Source organism: Orbicella faveolata, unplaced genomic scaffold (assembly GCF_042242905.1).
Source record: "Orbicella faveolata isolate gen_17 unplaced genomic scaffold, um_ofav_v1 contig_35, whole genome shotgun sequence".
NCBI classification, from domain to species: domain Eukaryota; kingdom Metazoa; phylum Cnidaria; class Anthozoa; order Scleractinia; family Merulinidae; genus Orbicella; species Orbicella faveolata.
In genome coordinates, this window is record NW_028301564.1 from 18,782,501 (window position 1) to 18,805,881 (window position 23,381).

The following is a 23,381-nucleotide window of genomic DNA, read 5'->3' on the forward strand; positions in this document are numbered from 1 at the left end:
ACCTTCCTTTTTGAAACTCAGTTTCGAGATGCGATCCAATAGGCTGATTCAAATAACTTTAGTACTGAGAGAAAAAGCAAATTACGAGGTAAACTATAAAACAATAAAAACAGTTAACTTTTTTGTGACAACTTACCTTGTAGGACGACGTAATAACCACCATGTTCCCAGAGTCAGACAAACTGCAAGTACTAAGCATACTCTGAGAGAACATGATACCGAAAGGTATTATGGGAAATAAAGTTTGTAATAGGAATGGATAGACGGGAAAATGAAAGAGGAACAAAATAATATCGTGTTTTTAATCCCTTATTTTTAATAGACATTTTTTCAATGCGTATCTTTTCTTCAAAAATATAATACAGGTGTAAAATATGTGAGTTAGTCTCAATGTCATAGCATCACAGAAAAAGAACATTTCCTTAATAGGACTGCTATGGAAATACACAATTTAGAAATTAACATACAAAAGATTGAAGTGAAGCTACCGGTTTTTCTTTATACCGCCTTAATTTGGCGAACACTCGGTTAAACATTGAAGCAACTCCCCTAAAAATTAAAAACAGTGAGCTGTTTCATTAAATACAGTTTCCTAGGAGACATCCCTAATGAACTATTATGAATTTCCACGTGTATATTTCAATTGTACACCTCTTACACCTCATAGACGACTCTTACAACCCTAGACAACGTGAGCATACGAGGAAAGCACTATTTACAAAATATGTGTGATTCTTAGCATAGTCTCTATACAACTAGTGATCCAGTATCCTCGGCCCCCACTTTAGCGTTGCAAACGCTTTCACATATGTAGGGTGGCTTTTAAACCCTCCCACTACAAACTGCCCACTCGAGGGTTTCCATTGCCACCCTAGCATTAACTACCAAGGTCCAAGTAATAATTCTAGTCAAACTAAAATTTGCCAGCTTTCCAAGTAAACGAGACAGCCATAGTCGGTCACGGGCTCCCGGACTAAAAGTTATTACCTTGAATTTATGAATTCATAGCATTGATCCACAGCGGGAAATATAGCAGCCATTGATCATCAAAAAGGGAACAGAGTTTGCGCTACATAAATGTAAAGGATGCAGATAAGTGAGGTAATTTCCCTTTCCTTTTTTTTTTTTTTTTTCACTTGCGTTTGTAACAAAATCAGACCCATTTTGAGTGAACGGGTTACATTACATTTGTTGGCACATCGTTGGATAGAAAAAAAAAATCGTCCCCGGGTGGGCTTGAACCACCAACCTTTCGGTTAACAGCCGAACGCGCTAACCGATTGCGCCACGGAGACTAATTGTGAAAAATATAAAAGCAAATTAGTAGAAAATTATTTCGAGACAACTGGAAACTAATTTTGTTACGGGGATCTCCGAGTTGGTCCTTTCATTCTTAGATTGGGCATCCTTGGGTCGGTGCCCCTCTCTCCCGCTTCACCATAAACCCAAAGAAGTCCCCACCGGAGGAAAGAGCTAACCGTCGGAAAATTTAATTCAATTTAATTACTACCCCGGCATTTCCTGTCTTCGGCCATCTCCTCGAGTCACACTATTTTCAGGAGCGGTTCTCTCTCTCAAGTTATTTTCTATCATTCTCAGTTTTGAAAATTCCAGGAAGGTCTAGAAAGTGGGCCAATCCAACATTCACGCAACGCGCGCTCATCTCTCTGAAAATAACTAGCTTAAGGGGGATTACCTTAGGAACAAGACCTATATGTGATTGACCCTCTTACGGCCTCCACCATATCTTGACGAATACCATTTTTTTTAGCAACTAAAGCAAGTAGAGTAAAGCTGCACACTAGTTATTTTTCGCAGTGAGCAATTTAGTCACCGTCTTTTATATGATGGGTCAAATTATTCTCTTCTTTGTTAATAGTGCAGGCTACAACACTGAACTGATTAACTCTCCCCGGCGTTTTCTATTAGTGACAATCATTTAATAACTCACGGCTCACTATTCGATCATAGGAACTTAAGACTGAGCAACGAAAATTTTCCAAGTGTTCTTCCAATTTTTTTTTTCTTTCAGAAAACATCATCTGCTTCTCAGACAATTCAATTCTGATCACCTAAAAGCTGACGTTTTCAATAAAGTGCGACAAAATGTATTTCTTTTTACGCATTAGGAAAAGAGAAACAATACATCCGTTGAACATTTTTCAATGCATTTTTATATATCGCAAAAAGCAACTTAATACATCAGTTAATTTATAAAAAAGTGCGTGTATATTATTATGAATATTACACCTAAGTTTTAAGAACTATTTAATTGTCCTTCGAATTCCAGGAACGCTGGTTATATAACATAAGTTAGGAGAAAATACGTCTTACTAAAAACTTACTTCAGTATTTCTCTAAAACAGTAACTTGGCAAACTATATACAGTAGGACTTTTGACCTAGTTAAAGTGTGAACCTAGTGGCCCATCAGATGCTCCATAGCATGAAGCGACTAGGTGCAATGAAAATTCACGTCAACTTTATTGGAAAATTCACAACAATGTCTCAAAGTCATATATATCTTGTTACGTATTACTATTATAAGTAGTAAACATCATTTTTATTCAAGGTCTATAATCTCATCGACCTTTAAATGGCTCTATGTAAAATATCCTCACTAATCCCCAAAAAGGTGTGCTACTGTTCTTGAAGGAACATCAAAACTCCTAATATTTTGGGAGGAAAAGAGAAACAGTTCTTCCAGGACTCTTCCACGGCCATGGAAGAAAATTCAAAAGTCCAGAACACTGACTACCTTGTTATGGCTCCTGTACTATCTGTGTATTTGATACTAGTTACAGAATATTGAATGACCATCTGAGATCCATCATTGCACTAAACCCAGACCTCACCAGTAGACAACTGAAAGGGAGCAATTAATGTTTAAAAAATATTACTTTTTTACCATTAAAATTCTTATTGTTGTATAACTTTGAACATAAATCAGAGCTTGCATTCATGGTGCACAGTTTAAATTTAATTTAATTTAATATTTAGTAGTTTCAAGTCATTTAGGGAAGCACAAAAGTTAATTAGTGTTTGATTAAGACGTAAAAAAAAGTGTGAGGGGTCCAAAATGACAGGTTAAATTGTATTGAGCTCATTCCAGCTAAGGCAAAATTCTCCACTAACAATATTACTGTGTAGCCTTATAGGTATATAATGCATGCCAAGGGTTATGCATGTTTATTATGGCATGTACTAAAACCCGAAACAACGAAACGAAACGAGCGAAACGAAACCACCGAAACAAGCGAAACGACCGAAACGAGTAAAATAATAAGTAAATAAATAAAAAAGTTAAAAAAAGGCCTTGATCTCTAGCACGTTACTATGGCAGCAGGATCTCGTACCCAGATCCTGCTCTTAAGCCACATGTGTGACATCGTGACATCACAAACGTGAAAGGTAGATGAGCGCAAGCGTGTCGAGCAGGAAGATATCGAGAAAAAGGTGGGTATTTTCACATTCTGAATGGTATTCTAGCTAAAACAAGAAATCTAATTTCAAAGAAAGGTTTTCTGGTCGTATCCTGGATTCTTAGACGGTGGCGAATCGAATGGTCTTTTCGAGAATGACTTTGCAGCATTCTTCGTGCGAACCAGGACTTTCTTTAATATATATAATATCTCTAAAGAAAAACAAGGGCGACTTGACAGGCTTTAATCATATTAACGTCAGGCCTTCGTGACTCCTGCAGTTCTCAAAGTAATTTCTTATTGGGCGCTCAGCTTCTCACGGATACTCTAGCCTGCGTAGCAAGCGTTTCCGTGGGGTTTGGAAGCAAAGAAAGACCGAAGAACGGGATTTTCGTTGTTTTGTCTGCGCGGAAAATGGGGCGAGAACCAAAAAAAGAAAGAGGGGGCTGGGAGAGGGGAAGGAAGGAAACCTTCTCAACAGTATCCGTAGCCTGCGTAGCAAGCGTTTCTGTGGGGCTCGGGAGCAAAGAATTACAGCGCGAAAAATGGAGCTAGTAAAAGAGGGGGAAGGGGGAGGGGAAGGAAACCTACCTTCCTTCCTTCCCCTCCCCCTCCCCCCTCTTTTACTAGCTCCAGTTTTCGCGCTGTAATTCTTTGCTCCCGAACCCCACAGAAACGCTTGCTACGCAGGCTACGGATTCTCTTGAGACTGTGTTTCCGTACATCCTAGGCTCGGCGTTGCCGATTCGCCACCGCCTAAGAATCCACGATACGACCAGGAAACCTTTCTTTGAAATTACATTTCTTGTTTCAGCTAGAATGTCATTCAAAATGTGAAAAATACTCACCTTTTTCTCGATGTCTTCGTGGTCGTCGTCGACACCCTCGCGCTCATCCATCTTTCAGGTGTGAGATGTAACGATGTCACACATGTGGATCTGGGTACGAGATCAGGCTGCCATAGTAAAGTGCTAGAGATCAAGGCCTTTTTTTAACTTTTTTATTTATTTACTTATTATTTTACTCGTTTCGGTCGTTTCGCTTGTTTCGGTGATTTCGTTTCGGTCGTTTCGTTTCGTTGTTTCGGGTTTTAGTACATGCCGTTTATTATATATATACCCTTTGTTTCCTGCATATGCAGATGATATGATTCAATTTTTTCCCCAGAAACCTACCAGTCGGCGGTAGTTAAAACTTGCTTGATACGTTTTTCCCATTTCTTAAGTTAGTACAAGCCTTTATACAAAGTAAATACCTAATGATACAAACTTACGGCAAATGCAATAAGCTGAAGTAGCTGATCTCACCTCAGATGCCCAACCCACTCCCTGTACAAACACACTCTTGATAACTTGAGATGATGGTGACACATTTGCACCCTGCCTGGGTGCACCCTTGGCTGTTGACTGACTCTGCTGGGTTCTTCTCCCTTCTTCACATTGCGATCTCGAATTCTTCCCAGACTCATCACCACAGGAAGCTGATCTTCTGTTAACACGTACTTGCTGGTAGGTGCTGGCAACAGTACCATCAAACGACATCAATGATGTACTGACTGGAGCTAATGTACTAGGGGATGTTACAATTAGATTTTCCCAGGAGTCAGGAGGCCTGATTAAGAGAAAAGATCTGTGTCAGATATGAAGAAAACATATCACTTTTTTTACTTAGCCTGCGTAGCTGGCATTTTCAGTGGGTTTTGTGCCTGGAACTGTGAAGAACCACTTTCAAGAGACTTGCCACAAAATTGAGAAGCCCACGAGGAATAATTTTTGTTATCACTTTTAAATGGTGTTATTTCAGTTGGAAGATGCACATGACTGTAATTCCCAACAGAAAGGGAACAGGAACAGTCCTTTAAACTGGGAATCTGTAAGTGTTTAAAAAGCATCATCAGAAAACATGGTGTGCGACTCAAAACGCAAGCTGAAAGCCATACTTCTACACCTCAATAGAAACACCGAACTATAGCAAGCTGCTGTCAGCCGGCTCAGCTTATGATCAGGTGGGCAGGGAGATTTACTGTAATTTAGATTTAGAGCAGTTGCTAAGGGATTGCTGAAGGTAATATTTACAGGTAAGCTATTTTGGAATGTTTTGCAGTGCTAAATGGTAAACTTTATGCAAGGGAACTTTTGCTTTGAAAAACATATGATTTTGCTTGTGTAACTAGTGCCGGTCCCAAACCGCGTGTTCAGAATTTTGAATCCCTAAAGCTCGGAAGAAAACCATGCAAGTGTCTGTAATTCCGTAACAGCGAGAGTTCATAATAGCGGGAGTCATTTCTAGTCAAACCTCTATAGCTTTAGCCGGAGATCTGGATTTTGTCCGTAATAGTGAGCGTCCGTAATAGCAGAGTGTCCACAAGACAAGAGTTGACTGTACTGATAAAAGCAATTTAATTTAAAAACAAAATAAATGGTAACGTAGTGGAGCTGGCCCACATGCAATATTTCAATATAGTTAAATGGAATTTAACATACTTAACGAGTGGCGTTGTGGATTGAATTATAGTTTAGCGGTTCTCGGCGTTCCCTCCCTATCCCCCCCCCCCCCCCCCCCTGTTTTCAGCATTTTTTCCTTTTTTTTTTTTTTTCACCAATGCCATCTGGCTTGAGTGTGACGGGTGCCTGTAGGGGGCTTGGCGCGGGGGGCTCGTGGCTTGGTTGCGGGTTGGGCAGGCCAGTCGGGTGTTCTAGCGCCTTGGGGATGTGACTGCGGTTGCAGCCCCCGGGATTCGTAGGCACCTTCCCTCCACTAGCGACTTGGGCGTTAATAAGTATACAACACAAATCGTGTATTTAAATTGTTAAAAGCATACATTGTACATCCATGCCTGGAATTCTGTGCTTTATTATGAACATCACTACCCTTTGGCACTGTTCTGGAAGCTGGTGGTTTACGGCTCACAATGAATGGAAAGTACTGGCCCTCATTACTGTTCGCCTCTTCTCTATTCATGACTCTCTCTAAATGCACACACTGTTTATAAAGGTTTTGAGCATGCTCTAACAGAGGTTTCATATTGTGAGTCGCACCCTCTATGCCACCTATAGACTCCAGGGTGTATGACACGCCACCTGGCTCAATGATCCGTGTGCACTCCTGCGACTGGTGAACTTTGGCTCCTGCAAAAGATATGGTTAGTATCTTACGTCATGGTACATAACAGGACATAAGATAGTCAGTATACAAAAAGCGCATACAAAAATTTTACTTTTCAACTTGAAAATGACCGGTGAACAGTTGAAACGTTGTTTTTTTAACCTTACTTTTCATAGTGAAATCCATTTCTAGAAATGTGTTGATTTGAATTATCATTATTATTATTGTTATTGTTGTTGTTATTGTTATTATAATTATAATTATAATAATGGTGGCTTCTAGCCTCCCCTTACAGCCATCCTTTCCACCCACTGATAAGTAATAGAAGTATTCTTGACCCCAAATGTTTCTTCAGGCCTTCAGTGGTATTAAATTGATCAGCCTTGTTAAATTATTTCAATTTTCCTTGCCTTTTCTTCAAAACCTAAATTTTCCCAACTCGAATATTCCCTGACTTTCTGGCTGACCTTGAAGAAAAGGAATGTTTTTCCCCTGACCATTGTCTTATCCGTGGCAACCCTCTGTGACCCTTCCAGAAAGGAAGACTGCAATAAATTATTTTAAAGTAATCTCAATTTGTGCAACAGCAAGCGTGCTCAGGATAGCACCCTTGACAACTTACTCAGTATGTACAGCCAAGGCTCAACGCTAACGGTAGCCAGCTAGCCACAGACTAGTAGAAATTTAGTTTTGGCTAGTACGTTTTTGACTTCCATTAGCCACTTTGGCTAGTAAAAAAAATTAAATTGGCCGAACTAGTTTCTGTCTTCCCCAAGGAAGTCAAACACAAACACTTTACTCCGAAACAAGGTCAGAATTTCATTGTGGACATATCATATTTACTTTTCGCTGTGTTCTACTTGAAAGGGTATCAAAACTAAACATGTTATTATATTGAAAGAAATATTTGACAAACATGACAGCATTTTCTGAAAGCACACATCGATGTTTTTTTTTTTTGTTACAAAATTAGTAGCACAAAACATGAGCATCCTGATAGAATCGTGCATAAAATCGTGCGGAACTGTAAACGGATAACATTTCACTTAGCGTAACAACACATAGGTTATTTGTCATTGTGTCCATACTGACAAAACTTACGACTGCGCACAGAAATAATTACATGAGAAAGATTTATTTCCTTCGACATTTATTAGCAGTCGAGTTTCGCTAACGCTGCTTTTGAAACAGTTTGAATTCTACAATTTTGTGAAGAGACTGAAGAAGTCTCTGCAGTTTTTACAATGACGTCTTGGTGTCTGATATTTTTCCAAGGAAGTCTCAAAGAAAAACAGAGTCTTGAAAGTCTTTTCGGGAAAATCGCTGGATTTTTCTTTGTGATCTGTTGGCTTGAGAGATTTTATGTGAGGAAAGCACGAGGCCATTAAACCGGCAAAATTAAAACTGGCGCAATTCGGTGATAAATTGGTTCGCCCTAGTGTTTAACGTTACCAGTCAAGCGTAACACAAGGTGCGCTGACTATATGTTAACTGGTCAAGAGGTTTCAGACACAAAATTGCATTGTTTTGTTTTTCTTAAAATTCCATAATGGATATAAGAGGGTTTTCTACTACAATAAAAAAGAAAAAGACAAAAAACGAGAGTTCTGAAAAGAAACGACCTGCTCAGGAAGAAGGTGTAAGCCTAAAAGGTCCACCGGCAAAATGCTAAAGCCTTTTTTTTTAGTTTTCTTACGTTGTTTTATAAATAGAACATACCTTGTTGTTTTATTGGAACTGGTTTAAGCACAATGTAACTACCAACAACATGTTTTAAAGAGAGTCGCTTGCATTGTGCTCTCAAGTCTTGATAGTAATTCTGGTGTTATTGGACCTAGCCAACATCAACGCTTGGCTAGTAAAATTATTTTTATGTGGCTAAATATGATTCAGGCAAAGTTAGACTCGAACCAATGCAGTCAGCGGTTTCTCCTTTTACAGTACGTGACTTGCAGGGCGGCCCTTTGGAGATTTGCAGGGCTGTTGTGTCACATTGCATTGCACGTACTGTGCTGCCAGCTGATCGTTGCGGATTACTTGCTTGGTACTTTGGCGAATCTTTGCGGATTCTCGCTCTAAGTATTGCTTGTTTTGTCGCTGTTTGACGTGACGCACACCAGAAACACGCTTAACAGCCGGTCGGCGGCTTACGATGCCTTGTCTCTCGTGCCGGAGTCCGAGGTAATTCCTCCGCCACCGGTTTCAACGCCATTGGATTCTAGCGTGGCCTCAAGAGCTCCGTCCACTATTCCTTCATCTGTTTTATCGCCAACGTCTCCCGCCTTTCTGGCCGCCGTTGCAAACGCCGTCCAGCAAGTACTTTCGGTCCAGCCAGTCGCAAGCCGTCCTAATTCTAGTTCTTCCACGAGCGTGGCCCTTTCCGGAGGCGTTTCTGCTCCGCTGGCTAATACTAGCCAACTTGTTGCCCAAGCTTCGTCTTTTGCCGCTTCTGGCGTTGGCTTTGCATCCTCTCCACCGGCCACGGTGACTCCTCCTGCTTCAGGTAGGCCAAATAATTTTGTCGTCCCTACCTTTGTGTCGACCTTCTCCGCTCCAATTCCGTCGTTCGCTCTCTCGGCGTCTTCTAGCACTGTCAATGCGGCTTTTCTCTCGAGCGCCGTCAGCACTACACCGTTGGCTCCGTTGCCTGTTTTACATCAACCGTTCGTGGTAGGCCCTGGGTTTTCCCCCGTTCCGGCAAAGTTAGTCAGTCAGATCGTGGCTGGGAAGTTCGTTGAACTCCACGAGTTGCTGCCCTCGAACATTGTTCTCACAGAGCCTGAGCCTCAGTTGCTGTTCGATGGGCACCTTGTGTTAACGTCCCCGCCGAAGAAACCTAAGCGCGCATCGAAGATATTTCCACATGGTTGGAGGCTTTCTCTGTTTACTGCCTTATCATCGTGTCGTACTTCCCGCATCGCTGGAAAGATCTCCTGCAGTATCAACTCCTGATACTCCGCACATATCGCCAGTTCTCCGGTCGGGTTTAGTTGTCCTACGACCGAGCGTTTAGAGAGAATGCCGCGGCAACTAACCTGACAGATTGGTCTCAACTAAACAACACGCTGTTCAGCTTTCACTCGGCTGGTTGGTCCTCGCGCTCTCCCCGCGATTCTTCAGATGGCCAAAACGAGCCCCGCGGTGCTGCTTCTTCGCAAATCATTTGCAAATCATGGAACCGGGGTCATTGCCTAGCTCCCTCAGCGTCGTGCCATTTTGCTCACAAATGTCTCAGCTGTCATGGCCCGCACCGGGCGGGAGTTTGCCCAGCTGAGACGCCCACCAAGCCCAGCTTGTCCTCTAAGCGTTCTCTTGACTCTCCGCCTCCCCGGTCCAGCAGCAAGTCCCGTCGTGTGTAGACTCGCCCACCCCCCTCTTGTACTGTTTCCATCATTGAGTATTTTTGTCCTCAGTTTTTTACCCATGCCCCTTAGGGATCTAGGACTAAATGTTGTATTTGCGGCCGTTCTCGTGTTATTAAAATTGATTGCTTCTATTGTTACCTTGTCTGTTCCTCTGAGTAACTCAGGGGGTTCTGGGAGGGCTATTTAGGCCTTCTTGGGGCTGTGATTTACCGGCACTTGTGTCTCCTGTTCTTTTTCCTTCCTAGTCGGACTCCCCCCAGTTTCTGCAGTCACCCCCTTGCAAGCAGAGCATGGGTTTCATTTGGGTTTTTCTCCCTCCCAAAAGCTCAAGTCCACGAAGAAAAACAAGCAGCTCAACATCCCTCTGTGGTCGACCAGTATTTGGCCAACGAGGTTTCCCCAGGTAGGGTGGCAGGTCCTTTCAGTGTTCCTCGCTACCCGAATCTTCATGTTACCAGCTTTGGGGTTATTCCCAAAAGAGGCCAACCAGGGAAGTGGCGCCTCATCGTGGACCTTTCCTCCCCAGGGGGGGTTAATGTCAACGATGGGATTGACCCGGAAGAATTCACCCTTCATTACATCACAGTCGATCAGGTGATCCGCCTAGTCTGCAAACTTGGTCCGGGGGCCCTCATGGCCAAATTTGATGTGGAGGCCGCCTACCGCAATGTGCCCGTACACCCCTCCCACCGCGTTCTTCTGGGGATGAAGTGGCACGACCAATTCTACGTGGACCTGGTTCTCCCCTTTGGTCTTCAATCGGCTCCATTTATTTTCAACTCCATCGCAGACATGGTAGAGTGGATCCTCGTCAATTCCTACCAGATTCCAGATCTCCTCCATTACTTGGACGACTTCATTACTGTAGGCCCTGCCCAGTCCCTCCAGTGCGCACAGAATTTCACTACTGCTCTGGAGGTGTGTCAACGGCTCGGTCTACCATTGCATCCTGGCAAGTGCATGGGCCCCTTTACAGTGCTCATTGTCTTGGGTATTGAGCTCGACTCTGTCTACCAAGTGGCACGTCTCCCCCAGGAGAAGTTGTTACTGCTGCAAAATCTGATTGGTTCTTGGCTCCCTCGAAAATGGTGCAACAGACGTGAGCTTGAATCCCTTATTGGACACTTGCATCACGCCGCCAAGGTGGTCTGGCCGGGAAGGACATTCTTACGGCACATGATTGACCTGTTATGCTGCTTTCGGAGGAGAGATCACCCCATTCATCTTAACCGAGAATTTCATCTGGATCTTCTATGGTCGCACCAGTTCTTGGCACGGTATTAGCTTCTGGCTCTTCCCAGGACTGCTGCCCAAGGCTGATGTTGAAGTGTCATCCGATGCTGCAGGCTCGATCGGCTATGGAGCGTACATGTAGGGCCACTGGTTTGCTGACTCCTGGGCTCCGTCCCAGCAGCCACAGTCTATTGCCTACAAGGAGCTCTTCCCTATAGTTCTCGCAGCTCATGTCTGGGGACATTTTTGGGTCAAAAAACATGTCCTGTTCCACTCTGACAATGACGCAGTAGTCCACATCTTAAATACCAGAACGTCAAGAGTGCCTTGCCTAATGCGGTTGCAGTGCAGTCTGCTATTTTCCGCTGCGTGTCATAGCTTCTCCTTTTTGTCCCAACATGTACATGGTGTTAACAATCAATTAGCTGATGCCTTGTCTCGTTTCAATCGGCAGAAATTTCGGCCCTTGGCCCCGAATGCGAAGCCTCTTCCCACATTGGTACCCCTCGAACTCCTGGCAGATTTGACATCTCCGCCTTAGAACAGCAATGCTACTCCTTCTTGACCCAAGGCCTTGCCCCCTCTAGGCGTCGATCTTATGCATCCGTCCAAGCTCAGTTTATCTCTTTCTGCACTCAACTTGGTAAGCTCCATTCTTTGAGTTCTCTGTGTCCAGCTGACGAATGGACACTGTGCCTTTTTGCTACCTTCTTGGCAAAACGAATTCAGTATTCCTCCATTAAGGTCTACTTGTCTGGGGTTAGAGCACTCCACATTGAACAGGGGTTTCCAGACCCCCTTGCCAACTGTCTCTACCTTCAGATGGTGGTCCGCGCTGTCAGGGCTCCTCGTCTTCATCCCGCTTGCCTATTACCGATGACTTGATGTTACTGATTTGGCAGTCTCTGGATCTTCGTCTCCCAGATCACCTCATGTTCTGGGCTGCTTGCTCCCTTGTGTACTTTGGCTTTCTCTGTGCCTCAGAGTTCACAGTGCTCAGTCTGGCTAGCTTCTCTATGTCACTTCATTCAGGAGTGCAAGACATTGCAGTGGATTCCCTGTCTGCGCCCGCATGCATGCGTGTAAAGATCAAGGGCTCAAAGACTGATCCATTTAGGAAGGCTGCCTCTATCCACATTGGCCTTGGCCGGACTCCACTCTGCGCGGTCCACTCAGTGATGACATATCTCGCTAGCAGAGGCGATGTTCCAGGCCCCTTGTTCCTGTTCCAGAATGGGCAGCCTCTTTCACGTACTTTGCTCACGGACTAGCTTCGCCAGATCTTGGCCTCCGCGAACATTTCAGGCACCTTCTTTAGCCACAGTTTTCGCATCGAGGCTGCCAATGGGGCAGCACGCAATGGAGTTCCTGATCACCTAATACAAGCCTTGGGTCGCTGGTCAAGCTCAGCCTATCAGCTTTACATCAGGACCCCATCAAAGTCTTTAGCAGCCCTCTCCACTAAGCTGGTGTCTTCTCAGTGGCCATCAATCTGCCACTAGGGCTGCATCCACTTCCGCTGGCTGTGGACTACCAGATCATCAGGCTATTGTCAGGCCATTTGCCCAGCAGCACAGCAAACTTGCCCCCCAGCCAGATACCCTTCACGGTTCCTGTGCCATTTTGCTCAAGCTGGCTTAGGCTTTGCTGGTCACCCACTTTGCCTCTTAATGCTTGTGTTGTGCTTCTGCTTCAGAGCGCCTTCAGCTTCTCGGACCTGCAGTATCAGGTGGACATCTGCATGGTCAGGCATGCGCTGCTCCTTTTTTTGCTTTGTTTGTGTGGGGCTAGGTGCTTGGGGTGTATTTGGGGATTGGAGGTTCCAGGTCACCCCGTTCTCAGGTCCCTCTATTCTCCAAGCACCTGGAGAAAGGTTTCCTTTGGGTGGTTCCTGGTTCCAGGTTTGCCATGGATACCTCCCCTTCCGCACTCGGCTTCTCCTCCCCGCTAACCTTTCAGGCACCAGTTCCCAAGCTCATCTATTTGTGATGAGTTTAAATGTGGCTAAATATGATTTAGGCAAAGTTAGACTCGAACCAATGCAGTCAGTGGTTTCTCCTTTTACAGTACGTGACTTGCGGGGCGGCCCTTTGGAGATTTGCAGGGCTGTTGTGTCACATTGCATTGCATGTACTGTCCTGCCCGCTGATCGTTGCGGATCACTTGCTTTGTACTTTGGCAAATCTTTGCGGATTCTCGCCCCTTTCTGTCCCTCCCTCTTGGTTGCTGGTCTCTAGGTAAGTATGGGTCAGGTAAGTTGTTTCAATCAGTGTGACGGTGCCAGTTAGCGGCTGCTTTTGGAGGTGGTTCCTGCTTCCAGGGTTGCTATGGATACCTCCCCTTCTGTGTACGGCTTCTGCTCCCTGTTAACCTTTCAGGCACTAGTTCCCAAGCTTATCTATTTGTGATGAGTTTAATGGCTAGTAACATATAAGTTGTCACTAGCCACTGGGCTAGTAAGTTGAAAAGTTAGTGTCGAGCCCTGACAGCACTAATGTTTATTGTGCATCAGTCACATACCATTGTAAAAACAGACTTCAAAATCTGCATGTGGAGAATTTTCCATCAGCATACATTTTGCATGTTTGGAATACATTGTCAACTAAAAAATAGTTAAATAAATTAGCAATGAATTACAAGTTATTGGTTGGTGAGAATTTTCATCCTTAATAACAATTTTTCTTACATACTTGCACTTGTAAAAAATTATTATAGCACAAAAATTTGAAGAAGGGAACTTTCTCTTCAGAGTAGGTGGTTGATTTTACCATTTCATTCTAAATAAGAATACCCTTACTAGCAGAGTTGTTCACTAAGACTGAAGTACACAGCGTTATTTGTGACAAGGTTCCTTGAATTATTTTCTAAATCAACCATGTGCTCAGTATCCAATTTGCATTTGCCAACACTTCCTTTTTTGGGTGGATAAAAAAACACAGTTGACCTTTCTACAATACTCAACATCCATAGAGTAGACTTAATAGTGTTTTTGGAAAAGAGCACATTGGGAAGGAAAAATTGCTACATGTACCGTTGCAGAGAGCTTATGTCACTGTTGGTAGAGCTTCAACGATATTGTCATCCTTACCTTTGGTGTTGTTGTGCGCACAAGATGAACAAATGTAGTGGCATATTGGTACTTCTTCCAGTATTTGGATGGCAAGTTAGAGAACAGATATGTGGAAGTCAACTCACACCCAGCAGGAGGTAAGGGAGGTTGTAACGACAGAGGAATGCCTGACTTGCCATTAGGCTGATACACAGATATCTTCATCCCATTCTGGGATATCCGCAGAACCTCAAAAACCCTGTCTTGACCATTCTTGTGAAGAAAATACTCCAGACAAACTTCACCATCATCAGTGATACTAACAACTGCATTTCTGGTCTTGTGCTGTATGGGTCTGAGCCGCGTGGAGTTCAAAGGTTCCACAATGTCACCCAGAGACTTAGATCTTGATGTCTCTGATTTGCTTTTGCAGTTTCTCTTTTGCTGCTCAGAACCTGTCTGTGTGGCTGGCAAGCCACCAGAACTATCTTCTTGTACATGGGCAAAGTCTAATCCGGAATCTTTAGTGACACTGTTACTGCCACGTCGACGATGTTGTCGGTAATCTCCTGTCAACTCTCCTGTCTCTTTGCAACCAGACATATTGACTTCAGCAGATTGGTGTTTTCTAAAGCTGTGATATTGATTGCTGAGATCAGAAGCTGCAGTTTGTTGATCCTTGTCTTGACGGCACAGGTTTGTCTCGGCTCTTCTAAATCCACTGCTGCTTGTGTTTGTCATACTGGTTGCATTCGTAAGAAAGTCTCCCAGAGTGTTTCCGCATGAGCTGCCATATTTGCTGGCATTATAATTCCTAGAAGAAAACGTAACAACACTGTCCTTATTCTTCATCCAGTTTCAACTCCCAGGGGTACAACTCCCATAAAAATGGACAAGGGAGCTTGTCATACCTTTTAGGGATTAAAAAAACCGGTTTTGGTACCTCTAGGGAGTTCAGCCTCGCAAGCTCCACAGTGGGAGCTATCACAGTACCTTTAAGGGTATTCAGTTGAATAAAAGTGACAGTAGATATATGACAATCAACTGAGTCTTTATCACTATTAAAAATTATGGAAGTGTCAGTAAATGTGTTGCTTTAGAATTGGTGTCAAGCCACGCCCACAAAACAGGATCTTAGTACCTCTAGGGGTTCTTTTCAAAATTACTGACATGTGTCCATCCTTTTTATATGGAAGTCCCCGCCCCCCTGAACCAAAGCAAGTAGTTAGTAGTTACTCACTTGAATTTTGCAATAAGATTTCTTTCACCATTGGAAGCTTCTAAGTCTTTTGGTTGTTTGCTTCTGAAGGTCGAAGAAGTGATATTGGACAGCCACGATGCAGAGTTTGCAGTCTGTTTGAAGCCTGAGGATGAAGGAGGTGCCACTTTGTACCACGGATCAGATCTTTTGAGGAACTTGTTTTTTGATCAGTTGTGCTAGTACTGTGGCTAGAATAATTAAAATAAAAATTAGTTCTCTTGAAAGAAGCACTATCAGCTGGGAAAACATCTAATCACCAAAACCTGTGTTGTTCTATCAGTAACCATACCTTGCTCTCTGTCTAACTGGTGGAGAAGGTGGGTGTCTACCATGTCTGGACCACATATCGGACAGATGGTCACTTGACCGGTCAGTGAAGGCATCAATCTTAGAGCTTCCCTGTAATGCTTTGGATTTTGAATGCTCGTTGCTGTTACGAGTGGATTTTGGAAATCGACCAAAGCCTGTCAATACTGTAGCCATTGTACCTGTCCCACTGTCCAGTGACTGCTCTACAACATGCTATGGGAGAAAAATTATTTAACTGAATGCTGTATGGAGCTGAGTAGTAAAGGACGCTCATAGGGGCCGTAACCAATCAGGAGCCAGGGATTATACCACGTGACCAACTTTTTCCCATACATTCTCTTAAATTTGAAAATCCAAGATGGCGGATGTTTTTTAAAATGCCTCTGCAGTGACGTCACAGGTCAGCGGCCTTTTTCATCACAGGTCACGTGCGTGCCCAAATAAGGCGATAGCCAATCCATGAGATCGAGGTTGTGACGTGCATGTCCAAATAAGGCGATAGCCAATCCATGAGATCGAGGCTGTCACGTGCATGAAATCGAGGTTCGGATGGGAATAAAAGGGTTTGCGTGAGTGTCGAGTGAGTATTGTTGTTTTGAGCTAGGCGACTAGAAGATGTCTTCAGAGGAGAGCGAGACGAAGGTGAATAGTGTTTCTGAAGAGGAGAAGATAGAAGAACTTGCCGCGAGGGTGATGGATGCTGTTCATGACGGTATTCTTGGAAAGATAATGAAATGCGCCGTTTCTCACGCTATGGATGTCGTTCTGAGGAAAGAGGTGGTGAAGCTGGCAGATGAGGTGATGAGGTTCAGAAGAATGCTGTCTGAGAAGATGTTTGATGACCAGTCCATCTCGTTTAAAGACCCTGTGTGTTTGGAGAAGTTGTCGGATGGATTTGAGGATGGATGGGAAGCGTGGAAGAGCAGTTGGGAGGACCGAGACGAGTTGGCGTACCGAGCATTTATCAAACAAATTATAAAAAAATCACCACCACCACCAGAATCAGAGGAGTGAAAAAACATTTTTATTCATGCCTGTAACACTAATAAAGATCCTTTAACGAGAGAATGTACATGGTTTGTTGCGTGATTTTTTCGTCGGGGTGGGGTTCGTCCAAACGGATTTTACAGGCCAGGGGTCTCTAAAAAGAAAAAAGAAAAAATTTAATGCCCCGACCAGGAATCGAACCTGGGTCTTTGAGGCCACAACTCAACGTCTTAACCATTAGACCATCGAAGCGCTTACCTCTTTAGGACTTGGTTTTGGGATTGTCATCGGGAGGCAGTCCGAAATTCACGGCTTTGCAATGAGGGCAGAGTCTTTCGGAGGGTTTCAACCGCTCAGTGTGGAGGGCTTTACAGGTTCCGTGAAAGAATTGGTCGCAACAGGGTGTCAGGAAGTAGTCTCTGATACTGTGTTTGAAAGTGTATCCTTCCTTGCCTCATAGACATTGAGGGTTAGGAAATCGAGACATGGAGTCTGAAAATAGAACAAAAACAACTTTTTATTGGTCATTCCACTTATTACAGGGTGGGACGTGTGCACGGTCCTATTGACCGGCGCCCTCTTTTTCTTTGGGATATCAATCAATAAACGATTATTATAGTACTTTCAACCATTGTGATCAAGTAACGATGCGAGCCATGATCGACGCGGAGGACAAATTACCCAACGTGTAAATAGTGTGAAATAAAAATCAGAGTGTGTTTTTACAAAAAACTGTGTCTGTCTTTTTCTTAGTTTGGGGCCTGTCCATTGATCAGTATGGCTTCGGCGACTCCTCGTGGGTATTCGTCGATCCATTGAAAGAACTTGCAGGTACGCTTGGGACACTTGAGATAGAGCCTGTCTGGGTTGGACTGGGAGTGGGAGGTGGCTAAGACCAGGGATTTGCTGCATAGACATCGGAAACGAGCCGGGTCGATGTTCCTGTAGCAGGGGTGGGTCTGTTCTTCGATGCGTGTCAGGTAAGTGCCCACCTCTTTGACGCCACAGGTCACATAACACTTGGTGTAGAATCTGGAAGAGGGGCATCGGTAATACTCCCACCAGGTACCACCGTCTGGGGTTTTCACTCTTCCATATTCCATGGGTACCATACAACGCGGGCAAGTGGGATCTTGTGGTTTCAGTTGGTTCAGGAACTGATCGGGGTCGAATTCCTCCAACACTTGGACTTCGGTGAATTCTCCTCGGTCATCCACTTCAGGTGATACTTCTACGAGGTCGTCTTTCTTGAATTTGTCGAGTCCCATGGCTTCCAGGACTTGCACGGTTCGAGGAGGTGAGTCTCTGATCACGGTCATGCATCCGCCTTGAATGGCAGGTAGCTTTGAGTCTGTGAAGATAGAGAACGAGTTAGTATCCCAACAAGGTGTTTTCACGTCGCATGGTTTCTAGGATGTGGGTGGTTTTTCGCACGTTTCTGGGGGTCAGTCTTTGCCTTCGCCTGTCATGGTTACTTTTCATTTGGCATTTACATTCTTGACGTTGGATCGAAAAGGCGCTCCAGGGTCGCGAGAAGCCTTTGAGAGGGACGGTGGTCCAACTGACCGAGTCCGGGGTGATTTCTTTGAAGAGGACGCGTTCGTTGAAACGGAGTCTGGCACGAGGTTTTTTGACTAACCATCTATCTAAAGTGGATTGTAGTTGTTTACCTCCTACTTCTCCTTCCACTCTCTTGGGTAAGAGCAGTTCCAGTTTCTTTTTGGACGATTTTTTCTTTTTCCTGACGGGTTCGACGTGTGAATCCATGACGACTTCTGCTGAAAAGTGACTCGTGATGGAATGCGTGGTTCGACTTTATGGACGTTTTTGACGACCAATCAGTGACGTGTGGTGTGATGGGATCATGTGACGGTCTTCGTTCCGATTGGCGGGATCTGAAGTGGGCACGTGATCCGGGAAAGTACGGAGTGAAAGTGGATCCACGGCGCGGGTATAAAAGGAGCCCGTTGGACGCAGCGAATCATTCTCGACTTGCTCTTGACGCGGTGATGACCTGTAGGATTTTGGATGAGAGAGACGTGCAAGAGATCCTTGAAGATCTTAGACAACAGTTGAATCGAGCTTCTGACGTTTTGGATACAATCGAAAAAGAAGGCGAAAGACCGTTACACGCGAGGATAATTGAATTGGAGTTACGTCTTGTCTCTCCTTTGTACTATAGGCTCCAGAGGCACTTGATTGACTGGGGTGTGCGTAGTTGCTATCCTCATTTGTTGGGCTTGGAGATCACGAAGCGAGTGGATCGAAAAGGAAAGAAGTTTAACGAGTTTGTCTGAGGGTGTCAAGATGACTTACTATAGCAACTCGAACCAGATTCGGGACCTCGTGGAGCAGATCGTGGATCAGAAGGTACACACTTTAAGAGATCTCGATGCCATTCCGGAGGCTAAAGTGGACATGTACATTTTTGACAATCTCTTCGAACCGTTAGGTCAAATACCCGATAGTCTGTGGTCTTTTGAGCTCTTGATGAGACGTCGTCCTGACTGGGGTGGTACGATTTTGGAGATGATGAAAAAGAACGAACATGTGTTTTTGTTCTGTGGTGAGTGGTGTTGTGTGATGTACAGAAGTGGTAGCGGTCAATTCAAATTCATTCATTGTCGGGATCCCACCCTGGACGCCGAGCGTGCCTGTTTGATCGCCACAGATCACCTCACGTACATGATGAGCGATGTCATCCGTGATCTGTTTGAACCCTTGCGGTTCGCTCGCGACCTGTCACGACGGGTGAGGGAGTCAGACAAGAGTCCCAAGGTGGAGGAGATACTGACGTTCAACAGGTTCGCTCACAAGGAAACGTGTCTGAAGTTGGAAGAGTTGATCTACGATATCATGCGTCAGCGTGATCTGTGGAAGGATCGGTTTTTCTTCCGTGCCCTTGAAGCGGAGGAGGATGACCTGTGTGGTGAGTGTAGAGAGAGTATGCGTCAAGCATTCTATGTGAAGGGGGACGAGGAGGAAGCCCTGAAGTGGAGACCCGGTAAATGTGATTGGAGAAATTGTAAATATTATGCCATGGATACCTATGAGGAAGACTGTGATAATGAGTACGGTCAAGATTGTAAGAACACGGACTATGCTCATTACTTTTCAGATTCGGACTAAGTCTTTTTTTCGCCTTCTTTTTCGTGTTATCCAATCAGAGTCGATTTTTACGTAAGAACCAATCAGGCACGACGTTTTTTGTACATATAAGAAAGTGTGAATAAAGAATTGGGTTCAAATCATTATGTCTCATGCTTTGAGTTGGTTGATCTCGAGAATGTGTACGACCATAGCCGATCGATGGTGTTGGACGACCTTGTGTTCCAAGTGCACTAGTGTCTACGAGCGATACGGTAAGGGTGAACCCATCCCCGACCATTTCAGCGATTCGCCCTTGGAGGTGTTTGACTATACCGACGTCGAACCCAACGTGATGCGTTTTGTCGTTTATATCTTGTGGTTGAAACGGCAACCCGATTCATTTAAGAAGTATCTCGAGGTACGGGAGCAACGTTTCGAGTTGTGGAGACAGTGCGTGTACAAACTTTATCGACTATGAAGAAAGGTCAAAAGAAGAAGCAAAAGCCGCTTTCGACCGGAACGTTACTGGGACGGTATCGGGATCCTTCCAGACCCGGTAGTCTGGGCGGTCTGACGCGATTCGCCCAGGCCAATAAGATCTCGGTACGACGTGCTCGCGAGGTCCTGCAACGGGATTTGGGGTACACGTTGCACAAACCCAGACGTCGTCGTTTTCCCACGGTCCCTGTGGTGGTGTTCGGCATCGACGAGCAGTGGACGGCCGACCTGATCGAGGTGATCAATATTTCGAGGTACAATCGAGGGTATCATTATCTCTTGACGGTGGTGGACGTGTTTTCCAAGCACGCCTGGGTCCAGCCCTTGAAGAGCAAGACGGGTAAAGCGGTGACGGAGGCCATGGCAAAGATCTTGAAAGGAGGTAGAAAACCCATCAATCTCCAGACGGACGACGGGAAGGAATTCTACAACAAGACGTTTCAGGATTTGATGAAGCAGAAAGGCATTCATCATTTTTCGACGCGCGGGGATACGAAATCCAGTGTAGTGGAACGGTTATATCGGACCCTGAAAGAACGTTTGTACCGGTACTTCACCGTGAAGAATACTATGACGTATGTGCCCGTGTTACAAGATCTGGTCCGAGGGTACAATCGATCGTATCATCGCAGTATCAAGATGGCTCCCGATCAAGTGACTTTAGCCAATAGCGAGGACGTGTGGGAGACTTTACGGAAAAAAGGGAAATTGAAGAAACCGCAACTCAAAGTCGGGGATCGTGTGAGACTGAACAAGAAGTTCCGTCAGTTCAAGAAAGGGTATTTACCCGGTTGGACCGAGGAGGTGTTTGTGATACGCCGAGTGCGTCCTGGGAAGGTCACCACGTACAAGGTGGAAGAATGGGACGGCACGGCGGTCGAGGGCACGTTTTACGCGCAAGATTTGCAAAAGGTGAACGTGAAAGACGACGATCTGTTTCGCATCGACAAGATCGTCAAACGAAAAGGGGATAAAGTCTTGGTGCGATGGAAAGGTTGGCCAGTCAGGTACGACAGTTGGGTGGATAAAAAGGGACTGTACGTGACCCAAAAGCCCAAGACCAAAAAATGAAGGACTTTTACGTGCAGTTGTTGAGCAATGCCAGCACGAGCGAGTTCACGGACAACAAGGCCAACAGTTTCAAGAATCGTCTGCCGTATCCGCTCCTGTTTGAATCCGACAAGGAATGGAAAGTGGGCTTGGCGAGTGTGTCTTACCCGATTCCTCCGTCACGACCGCATCAAGTACCAGTCCCTCAAGCGCACGACTTTGACGACGGCGATTATTTGTTCGGTATCGATTGGACTATTGAAACGTTCAGGTTGCAAGACGATGGGATTACGTGGAGTCCATATCGATACCCCGTCACATTTTACATCAGCGGGAAGGAACTGAACCGTGACCGACACAAGGTGACGAGTGGTAAATCTCTCATGCAATACCTCATCCATCGTTTTCACGAACCGCTGTATCATTACATGGATCATGCGGGTGAAAGTCTGCGAGCGCCGGACGGGAAAAAATACTACCCTGTGTTCCGATGGGAGGGGAACGATTTGATTATCGACAACACCGACACGTTCCTCGACGAGTCTGGAGACAGAAAACGTCCCAGAGTGTATTTTGGTACTAAACTGGTCAAGAAGTTGGGTTTGATTCGCGAGGAATCGTATTACTCCGTTCACTTGAATGTGAACATGCTCAAGATCTTTCCCAACGACAAAGTCCCGTCTGATTTCAAGAAAGACTGGACCAACCATGACAGCAATCGATCTCGTGAATTTTGGAATTTGGACAGCCACGGGACGTTACAGCTCAGTCCCTATTGCAACTGGCGCTTCAGTTACTTGGACGAGGAATACGCCAAGACCTACAATCGTGGAGTCGTCGTTCATCCGGACCTCCCTCCGCCTCGCAGTCCCATGTACCTGTATTCGAATGTGGGTCGTAGCACCATCACGGGGAATCGAGTCACGGATCTCTTGAGAGAAGTCCCCCACGACCCGATCAAGACGACGTACGAACCGACTCAGATTCAATATAACCCGTGCGCAGCAACGTCTTGGATATAGTGGAGGTGCAATTGGCCGAGAACGACGGAAGACTGGTGGACTTTACCTCGGGCGTGACGTCGGTGACATTGCACTTCAAGTATGAATGAGTCTGTCGACGACTTTTACGTGCAACTGATGAGCAATGCCAGCACGAGCGAGTTCCCGGACAACAAGGCCCACAGTTTCAAGAACCGTCTGCCGAACCCGTTGCAGTTGAGAGAGTCGGGATGGAAAGTGGGTATCAGCGACCTCTCGTTTCCGTCCGCGACGCGTAAGATGGACTTGAAAGATTCTCTTCTGTTTGAAATCTGGTGGATCGACATGGTGAACGCCTCCATAAACCTATACAGCCAGGTCTCTTCAGCGACGCGAGAAAGCGATTTGGAATTCACGCCGAGGACCGGTACCGAGTTGATGAACGCGATACGAGATCGATACCTGCGTAGGTTGAGATCTAGAACGGATGCCGACATGACGATGTACAAGAAAAAGAGCAAACCCGACGATCCCACCGAATTGCTGTACATGGTCATGCATCGGGCCAAGCATGGAGAATGCGTCCTCGACAACTCGAGAACGTGCCTCAGCCTCCTGATCAACGGTAAACGCGTCTACCCGCAGATGAACATCGGCATCGAATTGGCCAAGAAGATGAAATGGGTGAAGATGGGAAGATTACAGAACGGACAACCGGGTTACGTCTTGGGACCCCACCTGAGGAAAGAATTTCCCAAGGAAGTCGTACCCACGGCCACGGACTTGATCATAGCTCAGAATGACGGGGACGAGACATTTTACAAGATCGACCCGGACACCTTACATTTGAGTTGTTTCATCAATTGGGTGTTCACGGACCTGGATCGCAGTTACGAGGAAGTGTTCGGTCGCGAGCGTCGTTCCTTGTTCGTGTATTCGAATGTGGGACAGAGTATGGTGACGGGGAATCAAGTCACGGACATGTTGAAACAAGTGCGTTACGATCCGGACATGATCGACCTTCAACCGAGAC

At 45.2% G+C, this 23,381-nt stretch overlaps 1 protein-coding gene, 2 non-coding genes and 4 pseudogenes across 4 annotated transcripts in view; 4 read left to right on the plus strand and 3 right to left on the minus strand.

Moving 5' to 3' along the window:
• Positions 1–1,111: 1,111 nt before the first annotated feature.
• LOC149103625 (serine/threonine-protein kinase PLK4-like) overlaps positions 1,112–23,381 on the minus strand; it is a 47,520-nt pseudogene continuing 25,250 nt past the window's right edge. Inside the window, exons 12-18 of the transcript XR_016202152.1 lie at positions 15,724–15,956; positions 15,414–15,622; positions 14,213–14,987; positions 13,645–13,726; positions 6,258–6,549; positions 4,729–5,032; positions 1,112–2,864 (exon numbers count right to left, since the gene is read on the minus strand). The product of XR_016202152.1 is annotated as a serine/threonine-protein kinase PLK4-like (transcript). The remainder of the gene's footprint in view (positions 2,865–4,728; positions 5,033–6,257; positions 6,550–13,644; positions 13,727–14,212; positions 14,988–15,413; positions 15,623–15,723; positions 15,957–23,381) is intronic.
• On the minus strand, positions 1,222–1,295 carry Trnan-guu (transfer RNA asparagine (anticodon GUU)). Its single transcript has one exon. It is a non-coding gene; the product is annotated as a tRNA-Asn (tRNA).
• Positions 8,606–10,297, plus strand: LOC149103626 (uncharacterized; annotated as a pseudogene).
• Positions 11,566–12,626, plus strand: LOC149103627 (uncharacterized; annotated as a pseudogene).
• Trnah-gug (transfer RNA histidin (anticodon GUG)) lies at positions 16,911–16,982 on the minus strand. Its single transcript has one exon. It is a non-coding gene; the product is annotated as a tRNA-His (tRNA).
• Positions 19,023–19,978, plus strand: LOC149103629 (uncharacterized). Its single transcript, XM_089274049.1, has one exon. The coding sequence runs from the start codon at positions 19,038–19,040 to the stop codon at positions 19,857–19,859; it is 822 nt and encodes a 273-aa protein (XP_089130175.1). The 5' UTR covers positions 19,023–19,037; the 3' UTR covers positions 19,860–19,978.
• Positions 21,386–22,910, plus strand: LOC149103630 (uncharacterized; annotated as a pseudogene).

Bases quoted from the DNA above. Each gene is read 5' to 3' on its own strand.
- LOC149103629 (XM_089274049.1), top strand. From the start codon at position 19,038: ATGACTTACTATAGCAACTCGAACCAGATTCGGGACCTCGTGGAGCAG.